This window comes from Chiloscyllium plagiosum, chromosome 5, assembly GCF_004010195.1.
Source record: "Chiloscyllium plagiosum isolate BGI_BamShark_2017 chromosome 5, ASM401019v2, whole genome shotgun sequence".
Classification (NCBI taxonomy): Eukaryota; Metazoa; Chordata; class Chondrichthyes; order Orectolobiformes; family Hemiscylliidae; genus Chiloscyllium; species Chiloscyllium plagiosum.
The window spans coordinates 21,326,288-21,346,911 of record NC_057714.1 but is presented as its reverse complement, the minus strand read 5'-3'; the positions used below and the strand labels follow the sequence as shown (position 1 = coordinate 21,346,911).

The following is a 20,624-nucleotide window of genomic DNA, read 5'->3' as shown; positions in this document are numbered from 1 at the left end:
GAGAGAGCTTTACTCTGTATCTAACCCCTTGCTGTCCCTGATTACAATCATACAGCACAGAAACAGACCATTGGGTCTGACCAGCCGATGTCAGCCATAATACAAAACTAAACTCATCCCACCTGCTTGCACTTGGCCCATGTCCCTCCAACCATTCCTGACCGATGTACCTATCCAAATGCCTCTTTAAATGCTGTAAGTGTGCCCAACAAACACCACTTCCTCAGGATGCCCATTCCACACACAAATCACTCTGTAGAAAAACAATTGCCCCGTGTCTTTTGAAAATCTTTCTCCTGTCACCTTCAAAGCGTGTCCCCGGTCTTGAAGTTCCCCACCTTAGGGAAAAGACACGGGCTGTTCACCTAATCTATACCCCTCGGTAATTTTATAAACCTCTCTAAGGTCATGCCTCAACCTCCTGCGGAAAATGTCCCAGCCCATCCAGCCTTTCCTTCTAACTCCAACCTTGCCTTCCCAGCGACTTCCTGCTAAATCTCTTCTGAACCCTCTCCAGTTTAATAATATCCTCCGCCTCACAGGGAGACCAGAACTGCAGACAGTACTGCAGAGGAGACCTCACCTCCTGTACAACCTCAGCACGACATCCCAGCTCACTTACTCAAAGGTCTGAGCCATGAAGGCACGTGTGCTAAATGCCTTCTTAACGGTGTGTGAAGAATGATGTACCTGAACACCCGAGGTCTCTCTGATCTATAACTATTTTGAAAGTTGCCACCCAGGTAAATAGTGCGGTGAGGAAGGCATATGGCGTACTGGCTTTTATTGGTAGAGGAATTGAGTTCCGGAGTACTGAGGTCATGTTGCAGTTGTATAAGACTCTGGTGCGGCCGGATCTGGAGTATTGTGTGCAGTTTTGGTCGCCATATTATAGGAAGGATGTGGAGGCACTGGAATGGGTGCAGAGGAGGTTTACCAGGATGTTGCCTGGTATGGTAGAAAGGTCGTATGAGGAAAGGCTGAGGCACTTGGGGTTGTTTTCATTATAGAAAAGAAGGTTTAGGGGTGACTTGATAGAGGTGTACAAGATGATTAGGGGTTTAGATAGGGTTGACCGTGAGAACCTTTTTCCACGTATGGAGTCAGCTATTACGAGGGGGCATAGCTTTAAATTAAGGGGTGGTAGGTATAGGACAGATGTTAGGGGTAGGTTATTTACTCAGCGAGTCGTGAGTTCATGGAATGCCCTGCCAGTAGCAGTGGTGGACTCTCCCTCTTTATGGGCATTTAAGCGGGCATTAGATAGGCATATGGAGGAGAGTGGGCTAGTGTAGGTTAGGTGGACTTGAATCGGCGCAGGCTAGTGTAGGTTAGGTGGACTTGAATCGGCGCAACATCGAGGGCCAAAGGGCCTACTGCGCTGTATTCTTCTATGTTCTATGTCCTATGTTCTTATCAACTGCCATTTGAAATACTCCCACATATCTGACGTGGATTTTCCCTCAAAAAGCCAGCTCCAATTCCTGTTGTAGTTTGCCTTCCCCCAATTTAACACCTTCATCCAAAGACTGCTGTTGTCCCTTCCCATGAGTACCTTAAAACTTGTGGTATTATGGTCACCACTCCTGAAATGCTCCCCCACTGAAACTTCACTCACCTGGCCAGGCTTATTTCCCTAAATCAGGTCCAATATTACCCCTTCCCTCATTGAACTGTTTAGAGTCATAGAGATGTACCGCATGGAAACAGATCCCCCGGTCCAACCCGTCCACGCCAACCAGACATCCCAACCCAATCCAGCCCCACCCACGAGCACCCGGCCCACATCCCTCCAAAACCCCCCCCCATCCACACACCCATCCAGATGCTATGACCTTGGTCAAAAAGGAAAAGGATGTATACATAAGGTCTAGGACGATGAGAATTGATGAAGCCCTTTAAGTGTATAAGGAAAGTCGGAAAGAACTTAAACAAGAAATTAGAAGGGCTAACAGAGGTCATAAAAAGTCATTAGCAAACAGGATTAAGGAGAATACCAAGGCTTTTTATACATATAAAAAGCAAGAGGGTAGCCAGGGAGAGGGTTGGCCCACTCAATGACAAAGGAGGGAATCTATGAGTGAAGCCAGTAGAGGTAAGTGAGAGCCTAAACAAATGCTTTGTCTCAGTATTCACCACAGAGGAGGAATTGATGGAGGATGACCTCTAAGTCAAGTTGCTATTAAACAGGAAGAAGTGTCTTGTGTCTTAAAAAGTATGAAGATAACTAAGTCCCCACGTCCTGATGAGATCTATCCCAGAATATTGAGGGAGCCAAGAAAATAATTGCTGGAGTGTTAACAGACATCTTTGTGTCTTTGGCCACAGATGAGGTCCCAAAGGACTGAAAAACAGCTAATCTTGTCCCATTGTTTAAGAAAGGTAGCAGAGATAATCTAGGAAATTACAGGCCTGTGAGCCTCATGTTGGTTTGAAGATTATTGAAGATTCTCAGGGACAAAATCTATCAGCATTTAGAAGCAAATGGAATTATTAGCAATAAACAGCATGTTTTTTTTTATGGGGGAGGTTGTGCCTCACTAACGTGACTGAGTTTTTTAAGGTGACAAACGTGATTGATGAGGGAAAAGCAGATGATGTTGTCTACATTGACTTCAGTGAAGCCTTTGACAAGATCACTCATGGCAGACTGGTACAAAAGGTGAAGTCACATGGTATCAGGGTGAGCTGGCAAGATGGATACAGAACTGGCTTAGTCATAGCAGGCAGAAGCTAGCGGTGGAAGGATGCTTTTCTGAATGGAGGGCTGTGACCAGTGGTGTTCCACAGGGATCAGTGCTGGGACCACTGTTTCATGATCTACACAAATGATTTGGAGAAAGATGTAGCTGAACTAATTAGTAAGTTTGTGGATGATACAAAGATTGGTGGAGTTGCGGATAGTGAAGAAAATTGTCAGAGGATACAGCAGGATATAGATCAGTTGGAGACATGGGCAGAAATATGGCAGACGGAGTTTAATCTGGACAAATGTGAGGTGATGCACTTTGGAAGGTCAAGTACAGGTGGAAATCATACAGTGAATGGCAGTGGAGTATTGATATGCAGAGGGATCTTGAAATGCAGGTACACCGATCACTGAAAGGTGGTCGCGCAGGTAGATAAAGTAGTAGAAAAGGCCTATGGCATACTTGCCTTCTTTGGAAGGGGCATTGAGTCTAAAGATAGACAAGTTATGCTATAGCTTTACTGAACTTTAATTAGGCCACACTTAGAATATTACATACAGTTTTGGTCACCACACTATCAGAAGGATGTGGATGCTTTGGAGACAGTACAGAAAAGGTTTACCAGGATGTTACTTGGTCTGAGGAATTTTAGCTTTGAAGAAAGGTTGGATAGACTGGTTTTGTTTTCACTGGAACGCAGGAGGTTGGGGTGGGGGTGGTGACCTGATAGAAGTTGATAAGATTGTGAATGACATGGATAGATTGGAAAGTAGGAGGCTTTTTCCCAGGGTGGAGGGTTCAATTACGAGGGGACACAGGTTCAAGGTGCGAGGGGAGCAGTTTAAAAGAGATGTGTGAGGCACATTTCTCATGCAAAGGGTGGTGAGTCCCTGGAATGCGCTGCCAGAGGAGATGGTGGAAGCAGACACAACTGCAGCATCAAGAAACACCTGGACAAATTCATAAATAGTTGTGAAGTTGGTGTCTATGAAATTGTAAAATGGGGGAAAGCATTGCATGCTCCCTTTAAAAGATGGTGTTTTTTTCGGTGCTTACAGTTAAAGTGGATGCCTGAACAACTGTTTAAAGTGCAAGTGCACAGACAGTGCCCAAATTGAAACATGTTGCATCAAATATTTAATAGGTGAGTCTTTTTAAATTTAGCCAATCAATTTAAATCAAGCCCTTAGATATTAAAAACCAATTAAATTTAAATCTAATGGTTTTGATTACCTAGAACCAATCCGATTGTAAAGAAATGAATAGGTCATCAAGGGTATAAAAAATGAGGGCATTCGAAAATCCGTGAGAGCAAACTGCCAACTGAAGAAATAACAACTTTCAGCTCTCAGAAAAAACACCATCTAATAAATTAAGGTACAGGGTGTAGGTTTGCTCGCTGAGCTGTAGGTTTGATATCCAGACGTTTCATTGCCTGGCCAGGTAACAGCATATATATATATATATATATATATATATAAATAGAAAGCAGGAGACAACAGCTTCGCTTCACTTGGAGGTCGCCACTGATGATGTTACCTAGCCAGGTAATGAAACATCTGGATATCAAACCTACAGCTCAGCGAGCAAACCTACACCCTCAACCTCAACCTGAGCTACAAACCTTGCGATAATAAAGGTACCACAGCACTCTTTGCTAATATTCCAGACAACAGAATTCACAGAAGAACTAACAAAAGAATTCCTGACCCAGGAATTTGACGGAGGAAGGTGTTACTGAAGATCAGTGGAGAGGGTGCGGAGCATTGGAAGGCGTATCATAGCTGTAATTTTGAGAGACTAAATTCTATTGTTTTGTTCTACAAGTGGGAATTGTATTTTGTTGGAACAGCATATCATTAAGATTTTGTTTTATTAGGAAATAGTTGTAGTTAGAGAGGAATTATTTGGTTTATTAGTGGCTGTGTTAATTTGTTCACTGTTGGAGTTACATAAGTAAATTGTTACTTGTTGATTATAGAGTGAGTGAAAGGATTTCATTTTATTTAACCACATCTTTATAACATGGGGGGGATATGAGAGGCAGATTATACCACTTGTCACACATGAGCCTCTCTGGGTGTTTTGTTTTAGTTACCAGAGGTGGAGGTGGACCTCCGCTTTATAACAGAAGGGAATAGAACGATATGGATCCTGTAAGTGAGGACAGTTTTAATATGGAAGGGCAAAATATGTTGGCACATATGGAGGACCAAAGGGCCTGTTCCTGTGCTATATTGTTCTTTGACTTTCCACCTGGGCTCTGCAGGAAGGCACTTCACCAGTCAATGCAGTCCAGCAATCTATGCTTCCAATATAGAAAACTTGCCTGCCCCGTGAACTCTGTGACCCAAAGCCACAATGACCATAGTCTGAGTCCACACAACCCCAAAATATGGATCTCACAACCTCTACCTGAGTGTCCATTGCAGCAGTGAGACTTTAGGTGGTTTCCACTTGGGCTGCAGTCGACGCTGAGACATCAACTTGCAAATGTTTTATCACAGCTAGATTTACGAATACTGTCGTCAGATTTCCCAATACTTCCATAACTGGGAAGTATAGTCTCCACAGTCTGTGAAATGTCCTTTGCCATTTTGGAGCCAGATTCCATTTACCATTCCATCAAACATCCTTATTATCATCATCCTCTGTGGTGCCTCATCACAATTCTCGTCGAAATCCTCTGCAGCAAAGTCCATCCACAGCACATGTGCTATCCATTTTTCCCTGGTCCGGCTGAAGCCTACAGAGTCTAGTGACTCCCAAAAGCTAGTCCCTAACCTTTGAAAGTTCAGGTAATTCCAATGTCTGAGCTGGTGGCTTTGAATATAAGATGAGGTGATGGTGCTTCTTCATCAGTCATGAAATGAAAATTGTCTTAATCCAAGGGACCATAAGCCACTGTCAGGTCCCAGATTCTCCCAGAATGGGAACCGCTTTGTATCTGCCTGGACAAAATGCCTAAGAGTCCTATATCTAAAGCTATGTTTCAATAAGCCTAACCTTCTTAACTCCACCTCCCCCCCCCAACAAGAAAATCCCTCTATACTCAGGATCAATCTGGTCAATCTTTTCTGGATCGTCTCCCATGCCTGAATGCTGTTCATAGTATTCCAGCTGTCTCTAATTAGTGCCTTATATCATTTTGGCAAGACCTCAATATATTCATACTCCATTCCTGTAAAAAAAAGGCAAACATTCCATTTTCCTTTTCTATGACCTGTTGACGTTGGATGCTTGCTTGTTGTGACTCATTGAAATAGGAATCTCAAATTACTCTGTACTGCAGTTATCTGCACTCTTTCTCCTCTTAAATAAAATCAGCTCTTCTATTCTTCCTGCCAAGTGCCTAACTTCACATTTTCCCCCATCATATTGCAACTACCAAGGTTTTGCCTATTCACTTAACATGTCTACATCCATCTGTAGACTTTATGTCATCTTAATACTTGCCTTTCAATCCCTCCCACCCATTTTTGTATCACACCAAACTTGCTGATAGTGCATTCACTTCTACCATCCAAATCATTCATGTCTCTTGAAAGTAATTATGTCCCTATCACTCATCCCTGTGGTTCTCCACTAGTTCCAGATTGCTACTCCTGAAAATGACATATTTATCCCAGATCTGTCATTTATTAGTCAGAAAATTCTCTTTCCATGCTAATACACCAACAGCATGAGCCCTTATATTCACAAGTAACCTTATAGGCAGTTCCTCATCAAATGCCTTTTGGAAATGCAAATCTATCACAAACAAAGGTTCCTCTTTATCTACTTTGCTTGTTATCTTCTCAAAGAATTGTTAAAAAAATCTTGTCTTATATAATTAGGAAGCCACGCAGACTCTGTTTGATTATTTTTTTCAAAAAGCCCTGCTAATGGATCCTTTGTAATAGACTCAAATACTTTCCCAATGAGAAATGCTAAGCAACCAGCCTATATTATCCATTCTCTGTCTCTCTCCCTTCCTGAATAAGGAAAGGTGTTACTTTAGTGGTCTGGGATTGTTCCAAAATCTAAGGATTCTTGGAAGATTACTACTGTGTATCCAGTATCTCTGCAGCTACATCCTTTAATATCTTAGGGTACAACTCATCAGTCTAAGGGAACATGGTGTCCATTAGGCCCACATTTTAATATTGTCCTTAGCTTCTCTGGTCAACATAGTCAATTTTTCCCCTTTCTATAAGTCTTCTTCCTCACTGGGATGTACCTTTATTGTGGGTCATGAGCTTTTTATTTAAATCTCAGTACTTGAATATGGGAGCAGGGCAATATCTAATCCACAGTATGACTTCGAGCTCCAAATATGCAGTTTCAACTTTCAATTGCGTAACTTAAATTATTTTCAAAATGATATATCAAAATAATATACATGGTTGTCTATAAATATTGTCAATCCACTACCAGGTCTTACATGCAGTTCATGAAACATTGTTAAAATCTGATTGCTTTTTTGCAGAAATATGTTTCTGTTAAGTGCCATCTGTCCTTTTTAGACTGAACAGCTGAATGAATAAGTAGATTGTATACCAAGCTCTGCAAGCTAACTATTTTCATCATCAATTTAAAGAGATCCTGTTCTGAGGATAATCCTGACAGCATTTCTTGATAAATTATTCAAACATTTATCAGTAATCCATAGCATCAATAATAAAAATAGTTATTTTAACCAGTACTGTGTTTGTTTCCTTTTGAATTCTTTCGAAAGTATATTCTACACAAAAATAAATAATTTTCATCAACTTGTCTTGATCCTCTCCTTCAAACTGATTGCTTTCAGAATAGCTGCTTCCAACCCGAAACTGATACCGTTTATCTTGCCCAAGGTCAGAGAGAAGGAGGGTGAGTACATGGATAAAGTCTGTTCAAAAATATGGACAACTACACTTTTTTGGTAAGTAAACTTTTATGTTGATTCTTGCTGTTTTAAAATCAGTTTGTAAACTATAAAGATTAGCAAAGTAAAACTTGAACGTCAGTAATATGTTCAGTGGCAAAGAGAACACAAGTATACTCTCTTACATAATTGTAATTTGTCCACAACAGAGGAAGCTCGTCAGCACCAAAATGAAAATAGAAGGACTGAAACGGGACTGTATTTTAAGGCCAGTTTTAACTCCAGAAAAGAATGGATGAAAATGTTTGACAGAAAAGAAAGTCAAACTTTTTAACTGCTGAGCCTAGTTTGATTGTCACCGGTGTTGGTCACTTCTGGTTGCTGAGGAAGGACAAAAGATGAGTTTCACCCTCAAAACATTAATTTCAAGATCCTACCATAGCTTACAAATCATCTATAGCCTCACCCTGTGACAGCAGCCTCCTCCAGTCCAACTTTCAAACTCAACCTCTAACCCTTGGTGTCCTTCCATCCCATTGTGACAGACTCTTTTACTAGCACATCCAATTATCTGGAATTTGCATCTCAACTTCACCTACGATGTTCCATCTTTTTGTCTCTTGAAATATCTGATCTATTTGTCGGAAATTTCTGCAGGGAAACTTCAATCCACTTGCCTGTCCCACTACAGCTCTTTCAGATACTGGTGAGGGGTCATTCATTATTTTGGGGTGGGGGGGGGGGAAGGGGATGAATGCCATATTGATGTAAAATATTACTAGCATGCTCACATACAGGACTGGTAAAAGGTCAGAATTTCTTGACCCTGATGGTGATTATAGCTCTTGTTGCAAGTCCTTTAACATTACTGCTGTTGGATTGTGTAACAGGATCAAAGACATTATGTTGACTACATTTTACTCTGGTAACAATGCATCATCAGGAGATCCGTATATGGAACAATGATGCAAGTTATGTTCTACCTCATTTCATATGACTGCAGGATTCCAGCTCATGCTGCTTCTCCATATTTGATGGGTGCATTATTTCTGACTCTTCAAAAAGTATATCAGTGTTGAATACATCTGATCTCCCTGCTTTCCTTTGAGAGAATAAGTTCAATGATGAGATTTTGAGTACTTTGCACCTTTAGGAATCTGACATAATTCACATGGTCACAAATAAATGGATGCTTCCAGATGCATACCATCACTGGGAAAGTTTCCTATGAACTATGTGGAATTCTCCACTGAGTTTCATAACAAAAACTTCTACTGAAACTCTCTCAAATAGTATTAAGCCCTAAATTATTTAATGTATCGTTAAAGGGAGAAGCCTCTATATATTTGTGTAATGGGATTTACCTCTGGATCAAAGTGTAGGAAAACAAATGAAAATTGTAATTATTTGTGTATTTATCTTTGGACTATAAATAAGACATCAGAATTTGTAACCATGTACATATAGTGGCAATTTCCAAAGGGACCAGGAAACATTCAATCAATAACAACAAATTTAGTACTCATATAACTGTGTTACCAAAATGGAAAGAGATTGCTGATTAAATATAATGTAAATCACTTCCGCTGTGCCTTGCTCTTGTACCTTTCAATGAAATGAAGTCATTTTTCACCATATGGTGCTTTAAAGTTCTGGCTGTGTTTTTGCAGAAAGAAAGATTAATCTTTTCATCCTACACGTTGTGGATTCTATGCAATCAATGGTTCAGAATTTTGGTATGAAAATATTGAAGTATCATAACTAATTTAATCACACATTTTAGTCTAAACGATGCAATTCCTTTGACTCGACTATATTGAGGAATATGTTGCCAATGGGTGTTCCAACTGTTTACCTAGACATTAAGTGTAACTGCCACATGTTTAATTAACTGATATCACGAACTGAGCTTAAAATATCCATCTCAGTGTCAGGTATTACTGAGCTGACCCTCAAAAAAACTTCAAAAATAGATAATAATAATCTAATGTGCAAATATATCAATATATTTTTGAGACTATAATTTTAAAAGATCTTGTCCATAATAGTTTACTGAGCACGGTCCACCTCTGGATGGGCTTCTTTTTAACTTTCAGCAACCATAAAGGATTTCAACTGACAATGCCATTTCTATCGAAATGATAAGAAGGTGGTCATAATTTCATATTTTGCAGCAGAGCACCAGCTATCTAACAGTTTACAGAAATGGAATGAAATAGCAATCCAAATCTTTGTGAAAAGCCATCTTATACTGAACTTGCAGGACAGAAACTGATAGTTACATTCACATGGTCACACATCGTGGCAGTTTTGAAACTGCATCTTGACCAAAGCTGAGCTCGACATGGGCTGTGAATACTATGTTAATTTATTAGCCAACACTGTAAATCTTATTTCAAATTAGGTTTGTAACTGGAGGATAGTTCTCTACTTTACTTGAAACATTTGCAAGCATTATCATACAAATGATTAAAATGTTTTAAAAATACTGTTTGAATAACCTAAGCATCTACTACCCACTGGTTAGCTTCAGCTTGAACTGTTAGCTTTGGGAAATAATTCCTCTTACTGGGTAGTTCAGATTTTACAAGTTCTCAGCTCACACATCATGATTCTGAAATAAATAAAAATGTTACAGCAGTAAAGCATTATTACTGTATTGTTATCATGGACCATTTCACTTGTTATTTACTTCAATTATATTCTACTCTTGATTCTTTTAAAATTCAAAGTATTTAACACTTATATTTTCTCTCTCTGCTTGAACTCAACTATTGTTTTGTAGTGGGCATTTTTTCATAAAAAGTATTAGCTTCCAACTTTTTAATCTTTTATTGGGTTAAAATCTAGCCACTACTCAAATTGAAAGTAAAATTGAAGATATTCGGAGTATTAATATGTCAGGGGTTAACTTTGGTGCTAACAACCCTTAGAGCTGAAGATCACGTTGGATCATTTGTGATCTTAAACAAACATATTTCTTGAAACAATTAACATTTCTATAACAGTCATAGATGATACTTAATATAAAAATAATTAGATTAGATTACTTACAGTGTGGAAACAGGCCCTTCAGCCCAACAAGTCCACACCAACCTGCAACCCACCCAAGCTGAAACTTTATTGCTGGAACAGCACAGCAGGTCAGGCAGCATCTAGGGAACAGAAGATTCGACGTTTCGGGCACATGCCCTTCTTCAGGAATGGCATGCCCTTTCGGGCACATGCCCTTCTTCCTGAAGAAGGGCATGTGCCCGAAACGTCGAATCTTCTGTTCCCTAGATGCTGCCTGACCTGCTGTGCTGTTCCAGCAATAAAGTTTCAGCTTTGATCTCCAGCGTCTGCAGACCTCACTTTCTCCTGCCACCCACCCAAACCCATTCCCCTACACCGAACACTACAGGCAATTTAGCATGGCCAATTCACCTAACCTACACATTTCTGGATTGTGGGAGGAAACCAGAGGAAACCCACGCAGACACGGGGAGAATGTGCAAACTCCACACAGAGAGTCGCCTGAGGCGGGAATTGAACCCGGGTCTCTGGCGCTGTAACCATAATCTATCAGGTTTAATTATTTTACTTCAAACTTTAACAAGAACAAATTGATTGAATTGCCCTCCAGAAAAGACAGTGGATTCTGGGTAATCCAAGATGGAGGGTAGGAAAAAAATGTGGCTGCAAGAGCTGCTCCTTTTTTTTGACATGTTTTAGGTGTTGGGGGTGATTTCCTCAAATTCCAGAGCAGAAATAACTGTTTTATGTGCTGTTGCATTGTTTTGCAACTTTGGGGAAAGAAAGATCAAAACAACGGCACTTTTAAAAGAAGGAAGATAGACAAAAGGCTGGGACCACATAGTCAGAGAGGGAGAGAGAGAAAGAAACCTACACTGCTGTCTAACACAGCAGTGAAGCTGCACAGTTACTGCCTTTGCTGCTTGAGTTCATGTATCTCTGGACATCAGAGTGCCTCTAGGAAAAATAACAAATGGCGAAATTCACAGCCAACCTTGGAGGAACCTGGGAGAGCTCACAGTTTTTAAGTGTAACCTTGCTTTAAGTCAACAGCAGTGAGCAGAGTGGGCTCTATCTTATATGTTTTACTGAGATCTGTCTCTTGATTAAAATTTTCAAGTATAAACCATAAGTACTAGGTTAGTCTGGAGCACTGTTTTTTTTAGAACATAAAAGACTGTGCTAATTTCTGGGTTTGTAGATTGTGAGAGTGCAAAGGTGGCCTTTAGTAGAGTGATAGACATGGGAGTTTAGGGACAGTTTCCATGTTACTTATGATTATGTCTACAGGAAGTGTCTTTGGTTGTGAATCCTATCAATTGCATGGATCAGTTGGAGTGGCAGTTAGAGGCAATAAGGAATTTACAAGAGCTAGGGGTGTGATGGATGGCAATTATAGAAGGGGAGAAAAGCCACAGATTTGGTCAGGTAGATGGGTTCACTCCAGGACATATAGGAGAGGTAGGTAGGTAGTGTAGGTGTCTTCTGTGGCTATTCCCATTTCAAACAAGTATGCTGTTTTGGAAAATGTAGGGGGTGTTGGACTCTCAGGGGAATGGAGCATGAACAGTCAAGTTTCTGGTATTGAGAATGACTCTAATACAATGAGGGATACATTGGGTTCCAAGCGATCGATTGTGATAGGAGACTCCCTAGTCAGAGGCATAGTTAGACATTTCTGCGGCCAGCAGCAAAAAATCAGAATGGTGTGTTGCCTTCCTGTGCTAGGATCAAGGATGTCTCAGAGAGGGGGTAGAATGTTCTCAAAGGGGAGGGGGACCAGCTAGAAGGCATTGTACACATTCAAACTATCAACATAGGAAGGGAAAAGGAAGAGATTCTGAAGGGAGGATATAGAAAGTTAGGCAGGAATTGAAAAAGGAGGTCCTCGAGGGTAGTAATATCTGGATTACTCCCGGTGCTATGAGCTAGTGACGGTAGGAATAGCAGGATAGGGCAGATGAATGCTTGGTTGAGGAGCTGGGAGAAGGATTCACAACTTTGGGTCATTGGAATCTCTTCTTGGTAGAAGTGACCTGTATAAGAAGGACGGATTGCACTTGAATTGGAAGGGGACTAATATACTGACAGGGAGATGTGCTAGAGATGCTTGGGAAGTATTTAAACTAGTCAGGTGGGGGGGCAGGGGGGGGGGGGGGGGGGACGTTTGGACCCAGGGAAATAGTGAGGAAAGAGATCAATCTGAGACTACTACGGTTGTGAAAAGGAGTGAGTCATTCAGGGCAGGCAGGGACAAAGCATGGAACAGGGTGGACTGATAAATAAAACTGCATTTTCTTGATTGCAAGAGGCCTGACAGGGAAGGCAGATGAACTCAGGGCATGGCTAGGAATGTAGGACTGGGATATCATAGCAATTACAGAAATGTGGCTCAGGGATGGACTGGACTGTCAGCTTAATGGTCCAGTATACAAATGCTATAGGAAGGATATAAAAGGGGGCAAGAGAGGACATGGAGTGGAGTTTTTAATAAAGTAAAAAATCACACAACACCAGGTTGTAGTCCAACAGGTTTATTTGAAAACACTAGCTTTCGATGATCTACTCCTTCATCAGGTGGTTGTGGGGTAGAACCATAAGAAACAGAATTTATAGCAACAGGATTGCAGTGTCATGGAAAGTAATATTAAACAAATTTAGCTTAAGTCTTTCATCTTTGAGAATGATTATGTTAGTTTTGGTTCCTTCATATGTAATTCCCAGAACTTCTTTAAAGTTACACTCTCAAGTTAGCTTTAACAATAGGTGCCATCTCAGCTCAGATAATGCATTGAAGGTGTAAGGTTAAAGTCTGTCTTTGTCCCAATGTTAGGTCAGACTAATGCTGTTTATAAAGTGGGATTGACAGAATCCTATATGCAGTTTTTGAGCAAAATAAAATGTAATTTTGCAAGTACAAGTTCTCCCCACACAACTATACGTGTGCTCATGCAGGGCTGTGTGAGAACCTCTCTCGCTATGTCGATGGCATCTTGAAACCCAATGTACAGGGGACCCCAGCTTTTGTTGCAACACTACAGATTTCTTACAGAAACTCAGCACCCATGGACCAGTCAAACCAGGAACGTTCCTCGTCACAATGGAAGTTTCAGCACTCTACACCAGTATTCCCCACAATGGTGGCATCGCAGCAACAGCCTCAGTACGCCCCCACCCCACTCTGGCCTATCACCCTCACCTTGACCTCCTTCCACCTATCGCATTTCCAACGCCCATCCCCCAAGTCCCTCCTCCCTACCTTTTATCTTAGCCTGCTGGACACACTTTCCTCATTCCTGAAGAAGGGCTTATGCCCAAAATGTCGATTCTCCTGTTCCTTGGATGCTGCCTGACCTGCTGCGCTTTTCCAGCAACACATCTTCAGCTCTGATTTCCAGCATCTGCAGTCCTCACTTTCTCCTCGATAATTTTGATGGTATTAAGCAAGAATTTTCAAAAGCTGATTGGTTGCAAATGTTCACAGGTAACGGGACGGCTGGAAGATGGGAAGTCTTCAGAAATGAGATAACAAGAGCCCAGCGACTGTATATTCCTGTTAGTGTGAAAGGAGGGGGTATAGGGAATGCTGGATAACTAGAGAAATTAAGGTTTTGGTTAAAAAGAAGGAAGCATATGTTCGGTATAAACAGGAGAGATTGAATGAATTCATAGAGTATAATGGCAGTTGGAGTATACTTAAGAGGGCAAAAAGAGGACAAGAGATAGCTTTAGCAAATAGGGTTAAGAAGAATCCAAAGGGATTTTGTAAATACATTAAGGACAAAAGTGTAACTAGGGAGATAATAGGGCCCTTCAAAGATCAGCAAAGCAGCCTACATGTGGAACCACAGGAGATGGGAGCGATACTAAATGAGTATTTTGCATCAGTATTTACTGTGGAAAATGACGTAGAAAATATAGAATGTGGATAATAGATGGTGACATCTTGAACAATGTTCATATTACAGAGGAGGAGGTGCTGGATGTCTTGAAAAGCATAAAGGTGGATAAATCCCCAGAACCTGATCAGGTGTACCGTAGAACTCTCTGGGAAGCTAGGGAAGTGATTGCTGGACCCCTTGCTGAGACATTTGTATCATCAATAGTCACAGGTGAGGTTCTGGAAGACTGGAGGTTGGCTAATTTTGTGCCACTATTTAGGAAAGGTGGTAAGGAAAGGCCAGGGAACTATAGACCGGTGAACCTGACATCAGTGATGGGCACGTTGTTGGAGGGAATCCTAAGGGATAGGATTTACATGTATTTGAAAAGGTAAGGACTGATTAGGGATAGTCAGCAGGGTTTTGTGCGCGGGAAATCATGTCACACGAACTTGATTGAGTTTTTTGAAACAGTAACAAAGAGGATTGATGAGGGCAGAGTGGTAGATGTGATCTATATGGACTTCAGTAAGGCGTTCAACAAGGTTCCCCATGGGAGACTGGTTAGCTAAGTTAGATCTCACAGAATACAGGGAGAAGTAGCCAATTGGATAAAGAACTGTCTCAAAGGTAGAAGACAGAGGGTGGTAGTGGAAGGTTGCTGTTCAGACTGGAGGCCAGTGACCATTGGTGCTGGGTCCACTGCTTGGTGCTGGTTCCACTGCTTTTTTGTCATTTATACAAATGATTTGGATGTGAACATAGGAAGTATGGTTAGTAAATTTGCAGATGACACCAAAATTGGAGGTGTAGTGAACAGCGAAGAGGATTACCTCAGATTACAACAGGATCTGGACCAGATGGCCCAATGGGCTGAGAAGTGGCAGATGGGGTTTAATTCAGATAAATGTGAGGTGCTGTATTTTGGGAAAGCAAATCTTAGCAGGACTTATACACTTAATGGTAAGGTCCATGGGAGTGTTGCTGAATAAAGAGACCTTGGAGTGCAGGTTTATAGTTCCTTGAAAGTGGGGTCACAGGTAGATAGGATAGTGAAGAAGGTGGATGATATGCTTACCTTTATTGGTCAGAACATTGAGCATAAGAGTTGAGAGATCATGTTGCGGCTGTACAGGACATTGGTTAAGCCACTGTTGGAATATTGCGTGCAATTCTGGTCTCCTTCTTATCAGAAAAATGTTGTGAACCTTGAAAGGATTTAGAAAAGATTTACAGGGATGTTGCCAGGGTTGGAAGGTTTGAGCTATAGGGAGAGGCTGAATATGCTGGGGCTGTATTCTCTGGAGTGTTGGAGGCTGAGGGGTGACCTTGTAGAGGTTAATATAATCATGAGGGGATGGCTAGGATAAATAGACAAAGTCTTTTCCCTGGGGTGGGGGAGTCCAGAACTAGAGAACATAATTTTAGGGTGAGAGGAGAAGGATATAAAAGTTACCTAAGGGACTTTTTCACACGGACGGTGGTGCGTGTATTGAATGAGCTGCCAGAGGAAGTGGTGGAGAATGGAACAATTGCAGCATTTAAAAGGCATCTGGATGGGTATCTGAATAGGGAGGGTTTAGAGGATATGGGCCAGGTGCTGGCAAATGGGACTAGATTAGGTTAGGATATCACATCGACATGGATGAGTTGGACGGAAGGGTCTGTTTCTGTGCTGCACATCTCTATGACTCTCTAAGACCTAACTGACATGCCTTTGACCAGCTTGAATAAGTTTTCTACTGGCATATATTCAACTTTTAACTACATTTAAGTTTGATGCGTGGTGTGAAAATAAGAAAAGAAAAGACAGTCTGTTTCGCAGCACCCAGGGACATTGTTCTTTAAGATATTCTCTCTTTTAGAGTCATCATGAAGTATTTTAGAAATTCAAGGCATTAGAACAATACCTTTTAGCAAAACTGTTTTGCAAATATGTTACTGGAAAATTGCTACATTATGACATCTTATGATATGTACCAGACAATAATTATCAGACATGTTTTCAACATCTGCAGTTTGTAACTCAGTAGATTTCTTTTATTGAAGATGTTGAAAAATACTGATGTGTGTTGAAATCAGCAAACAGACAACAGCTTCAGTAGCAGAGACTTAATTTCAGTCCTAATGGAAAATGTCATTCTCGAAGTTGAGGACCCAATCAGTGTGCTGCACGACTGTAATTTTTCATTTCCGAGCACTTGTATAATTTTTCTTACATAAACACACAAAAAAATGCAATAAAAAGAGATTTCCTGCCCGTTTAAAGTATTGGGGTGCAATGTGAAGTGATAGATTCACTTAGCTAATGGTAACCTTTGTTAACCCTGGCTCCTGTCTACAAGAACATGTAAGACTTGTGTGTTTTATATATATATATACACATATTTATGGGCGGAATACATAACATTAATAGATAATTTGATATTCCAGTAGCTACATTTTATATGTTAGGAGAAATCAGTATTAAACACAAAAACAAATCCAGCAACTGTTGTTTCTTTACTTAGAGCCGAATAAATCTTAAATATTCCACCAAACACTGCACTGCATGCCATGGATCAATGAAATTTACCTGCAGCTTTAGCACATCTTTTAAAAAGGTAATCAATAACACTGAGAATAGATATGTATAAACTGCAAGTGTAGTCAACCCAAAAGCTGGTCATTAAGTGCAATAAAAAAATGCAAAAGGTGCCCTCAAAAAGTAAACGCAGCTATGAAGTCACCATCTGAGCAGAATTTCCAACTAAAGAATACAATAGTAAATAGCAAATGACAAATTCACGTTTGCCATCATTGCATTCATTAAAATATACTGAAATCAAACAATGTAATCCTGTGATACAGATTCTTTTGCAAACCCGTTAAATCAAGGAAGAAAATCATTCAATTAAGACACGGAAGCATTGAATTATAATGGAGGCACTGAAAAACTAGGGTCGGTAGTCTACAAGGAAAGATACGCTATGACCAGACTGTTACCTCTTTGTCATTCAAGTCTATCACACTTTGCAATTGTATTATGCTAGCTAGGTAAAAGCGTGATGGAAAGCAGCATAGTTAAAGAAACAATGATAGCTTTCATGTTGCAGCTCTGTCTTTTGTTATTCTCTCACATTAACTCACCCAGAAGCATTGCGTTCAATGCTAGTAAAAGCTGGACCAATCTGTACAAATCTTCTTGAGTCTCCAGTGGCAAAAAAAAATTACTATTATATAGATGAATAGAGCAGTGCCTCTTGAGCTTTGTCTATTTTCTTCACACAGCACACTGTGAAGTATCAGATCTGAATAAACCTCTAACTGTGGTGAATTCGCCCTCTGGCTGGTCTTTTTCTTTGCACTCGACAAGCTTGACTATACAAAACCAGCATTAAAACAATACAAAGACTATTAGTGACCACAGCTGAGCTAAAGGCAAGTGTGGAAGGAAACTGCATGAGAAGGTCTGCTGGAATAACAGAGTCCTACACTGACACGAGACAGCAATTCAAGCAGTCTGAAATTGCATCAAATTACTGCTTCTAAGCACCGCTAATCTGCGGGCTTTCACGCAGCATTGTAAGAGCTGTTCAGCTGCAACGTGAAGGTGCCTTCGGGTTTACAGCTCATGTCCAGAGGAGTACTTTTTTAATCTCGTCCATATTAATATGTGACACAGCTTTACACAGTAGCAAAAATAATAGCAACTAAAAAAGGAACTTGCTGCTTGAAAACAACATAATTTTACCAGCTCAAGATGTGAAGCTGGCAATAACTGTAACATGAGAGATCCAGGTGTGCAATAAGGTGAAAACCCCAAACCATCTGTTTCTTCTCTCATAAGTAATGACATATATATAAACAATCTAACATGATTCCATAATTTCTGAATTTGGGTATCAACTTACTCATCACCACATTGGTCAAATTTAGAGCACTGCATTTGTGATGGGTTCTTGACTGGATCTACTATTGGGAATGTAAAATGGTGACTGGAATGATAAAATAAAAGAGGCTGTATTTTTAACAGTCTGCATTAGCAGATGAGAGGTAGCTATTAAAATACAACATGGCAACAAAACCCCTGTTCTCACTTCCCTCTGACCTCTACCTCTTTCTCCCATTTTATGAGAGATGGTAAAGGTATTAGGCAACCCATTTACCTTTAAGTCTATTGAGGCCCTTAGGTAATCAATAATTGTCAATTCCAGGACCTCATTTTTCTCTCTCTGCTAAATTACAACTGGCTTAGTGCCCCCTCAGGAGGAGGCCCAGGACATCTATGTGACAAGCTGCTGTCAGACAAGATAACAGGAGACGTCCCTCCACCCAGCCCTGCCAGGGACACTGTCTGATCCTGGCAATACATCCAACTTACATGCAGTCTGACTTTTATAACCTTCTCTTCTTTGGAGTCTAGTTTAGATCCAGCAGTGACAATAAGCTGCCCCTTAAGATCCAGCAAGATCTTGATGATATCATGTCCCACAGTTTGGAAGTAACATTGCAGAAAGAAAAGTGCATGCAATGACACATACTCTGAGGTAATTACATTGTTGCATCTCCAATTACTTTTGCTTTAACAATTTTTTTGTCAACGTGCGTAACGTTTTTACAAAATGGTTTCTTCACTCCACTATCTCCTCTTGGAACTTAGTTCCCTCCCTGATTAACTTTAGGCTGAATTCTTCCAAAAATTGGCTTAGTGTCAATTTCAGGAGTTTCACAGAGGGTTAGCTTATACAATTCTCTGCTGTACCTCACTGCTCTCACATTATCTCACAGTATTTGGTGGAAGTGCTCACTATCACCAAGGTGTTTGGGGTTTCTAACCTCTAGCATCATAGTTAAGGTCCAGCTGAATACGAAGTTAAATGTTGCCAATCAGAAATAGACCTTACAGTAGATATAGTGGAATGCAACTAAAAAGGAAAACTTCTGAGTATATATAGGTGCCTCGGGTGACACTCCACATATGTAAATATATTTGCACTTCAAATCTTCATCTGTCTTATCAGCAGCAGCCACATGATAAAGCTACAGAAGCTACCCATTCTCAGCACCACTTCATTTTCCTTAACAACTATGCCAACATAACATCTTTTGCTCTTGAATATGGCAGCATCAGTTGTTTATATTAACTGTTATTAAATAACAGGGAAAGTGAAAGGACAACACTGTAAAAAGCTTCATTTGTTTCTGGGACTAAACAAGGTCTACTTTCCTTTTGAGCAACAACAAATTTACAGTCAATGATTGAACTCTTCACCCACAAGCTGGACAGGACTTAATTGACGTATTGAAAGCAGCTATCAGTTAAGTCCTGTCTAGCTTGTTACACATGACACTGCACTATCAGGGTGACGGTGATGTTATTCCTGCTCAATGTCATTACATTCTTCCTCAAAAGACTGCTGCTACTCTCCTAGCTGTTCAGTGTTCATCACATCCATGCTTTGCCTGTTCCAGTTATGCAGGACACAGTGTGTAAGGAGTATGCAGCACACTCTGCTTGGATTGTACTGCAAGACTTCCCCAGACTGACCTAAGCATTGGACACTCACCTTGTGGAGGAACACTGTTCACTACACACAGTCCGTGGTGAGAAGAACAGGCTGCATTTTTTTCATTGAACAGCATTGAACTCAGTCAGGGAGCTGTGTAATGACATCACTTTCTGTGTTTTCAAGGCTGCTGATTGACTCCCAGCAGCCATCCTTGTAAGGCCTTTGAAATGATGCAGGAACTTGAGCTTTAACAAGGATATAGCATTCATGTCATCTTACAGGATACCTTTCACAGACTTCTAAGAGGTGCCAATGATCACAAAGACCAAGTGGAAACCTTTTCTACTGATGAAACTTAGCTGCATTATGATATAATACTCTCAATGCAACCTGTGTATAGTAGTCATGATTCGGAGATGCCAGTGTTGGACTGGGGTGTACAAAGTTAAAAATCACACAACACCAGGTTATAGTCTCACAGGTTTAATTGGAAGCACACTAGCTTTCGGAGCGACGCTCCTTCATCAGGTGATTGCAGAGGGCTCGATCGTAACACAGAATTTATAGCTAAAATTTGCAGTGTGATGTAACTGAAATTATACATTGAAGAATTGATTGTCTGTTAAGCCTTTCATCTGTTAGAATACAGTGATAGTTTCACTTCTTTCATGTGTAAATCACAAAACCCTTTTTTTAAAAA

General features: G+C 40.6%; 1 protein-coding gene across 5 annotated transcripts in view; it reads right to left on the bottom strand.

Annotated features, from left to right (window-relative positions):
- LOC122549745 (zinc finger protein 385D-like) overlaps nt 1-20,624 on the bottom strand; it is a 1,019,967-nt gene that overhangs the window by 615,881 nt on the left and 383,462 nt on the right. The window contains exon 1 of one of the 5 annotated variants that reach the window (XM_043689689.1): nt 17,562-17,786. The exons of the other annotated variants lie outside the window; for them this stretch is intronic. Within the exon in view, the coding sequence (XP_043545624.1) occupies nt 17,562-17,571 (10 nt within the window). The 5' untranslated portion in view covers nt 17,572-17,786. Of the gene's footprint in view, nt 1-17,561; nt 17,787-20,624 lie in introns of those variants that run through there. 5 annotated transcript variants of the gene reach the window in all.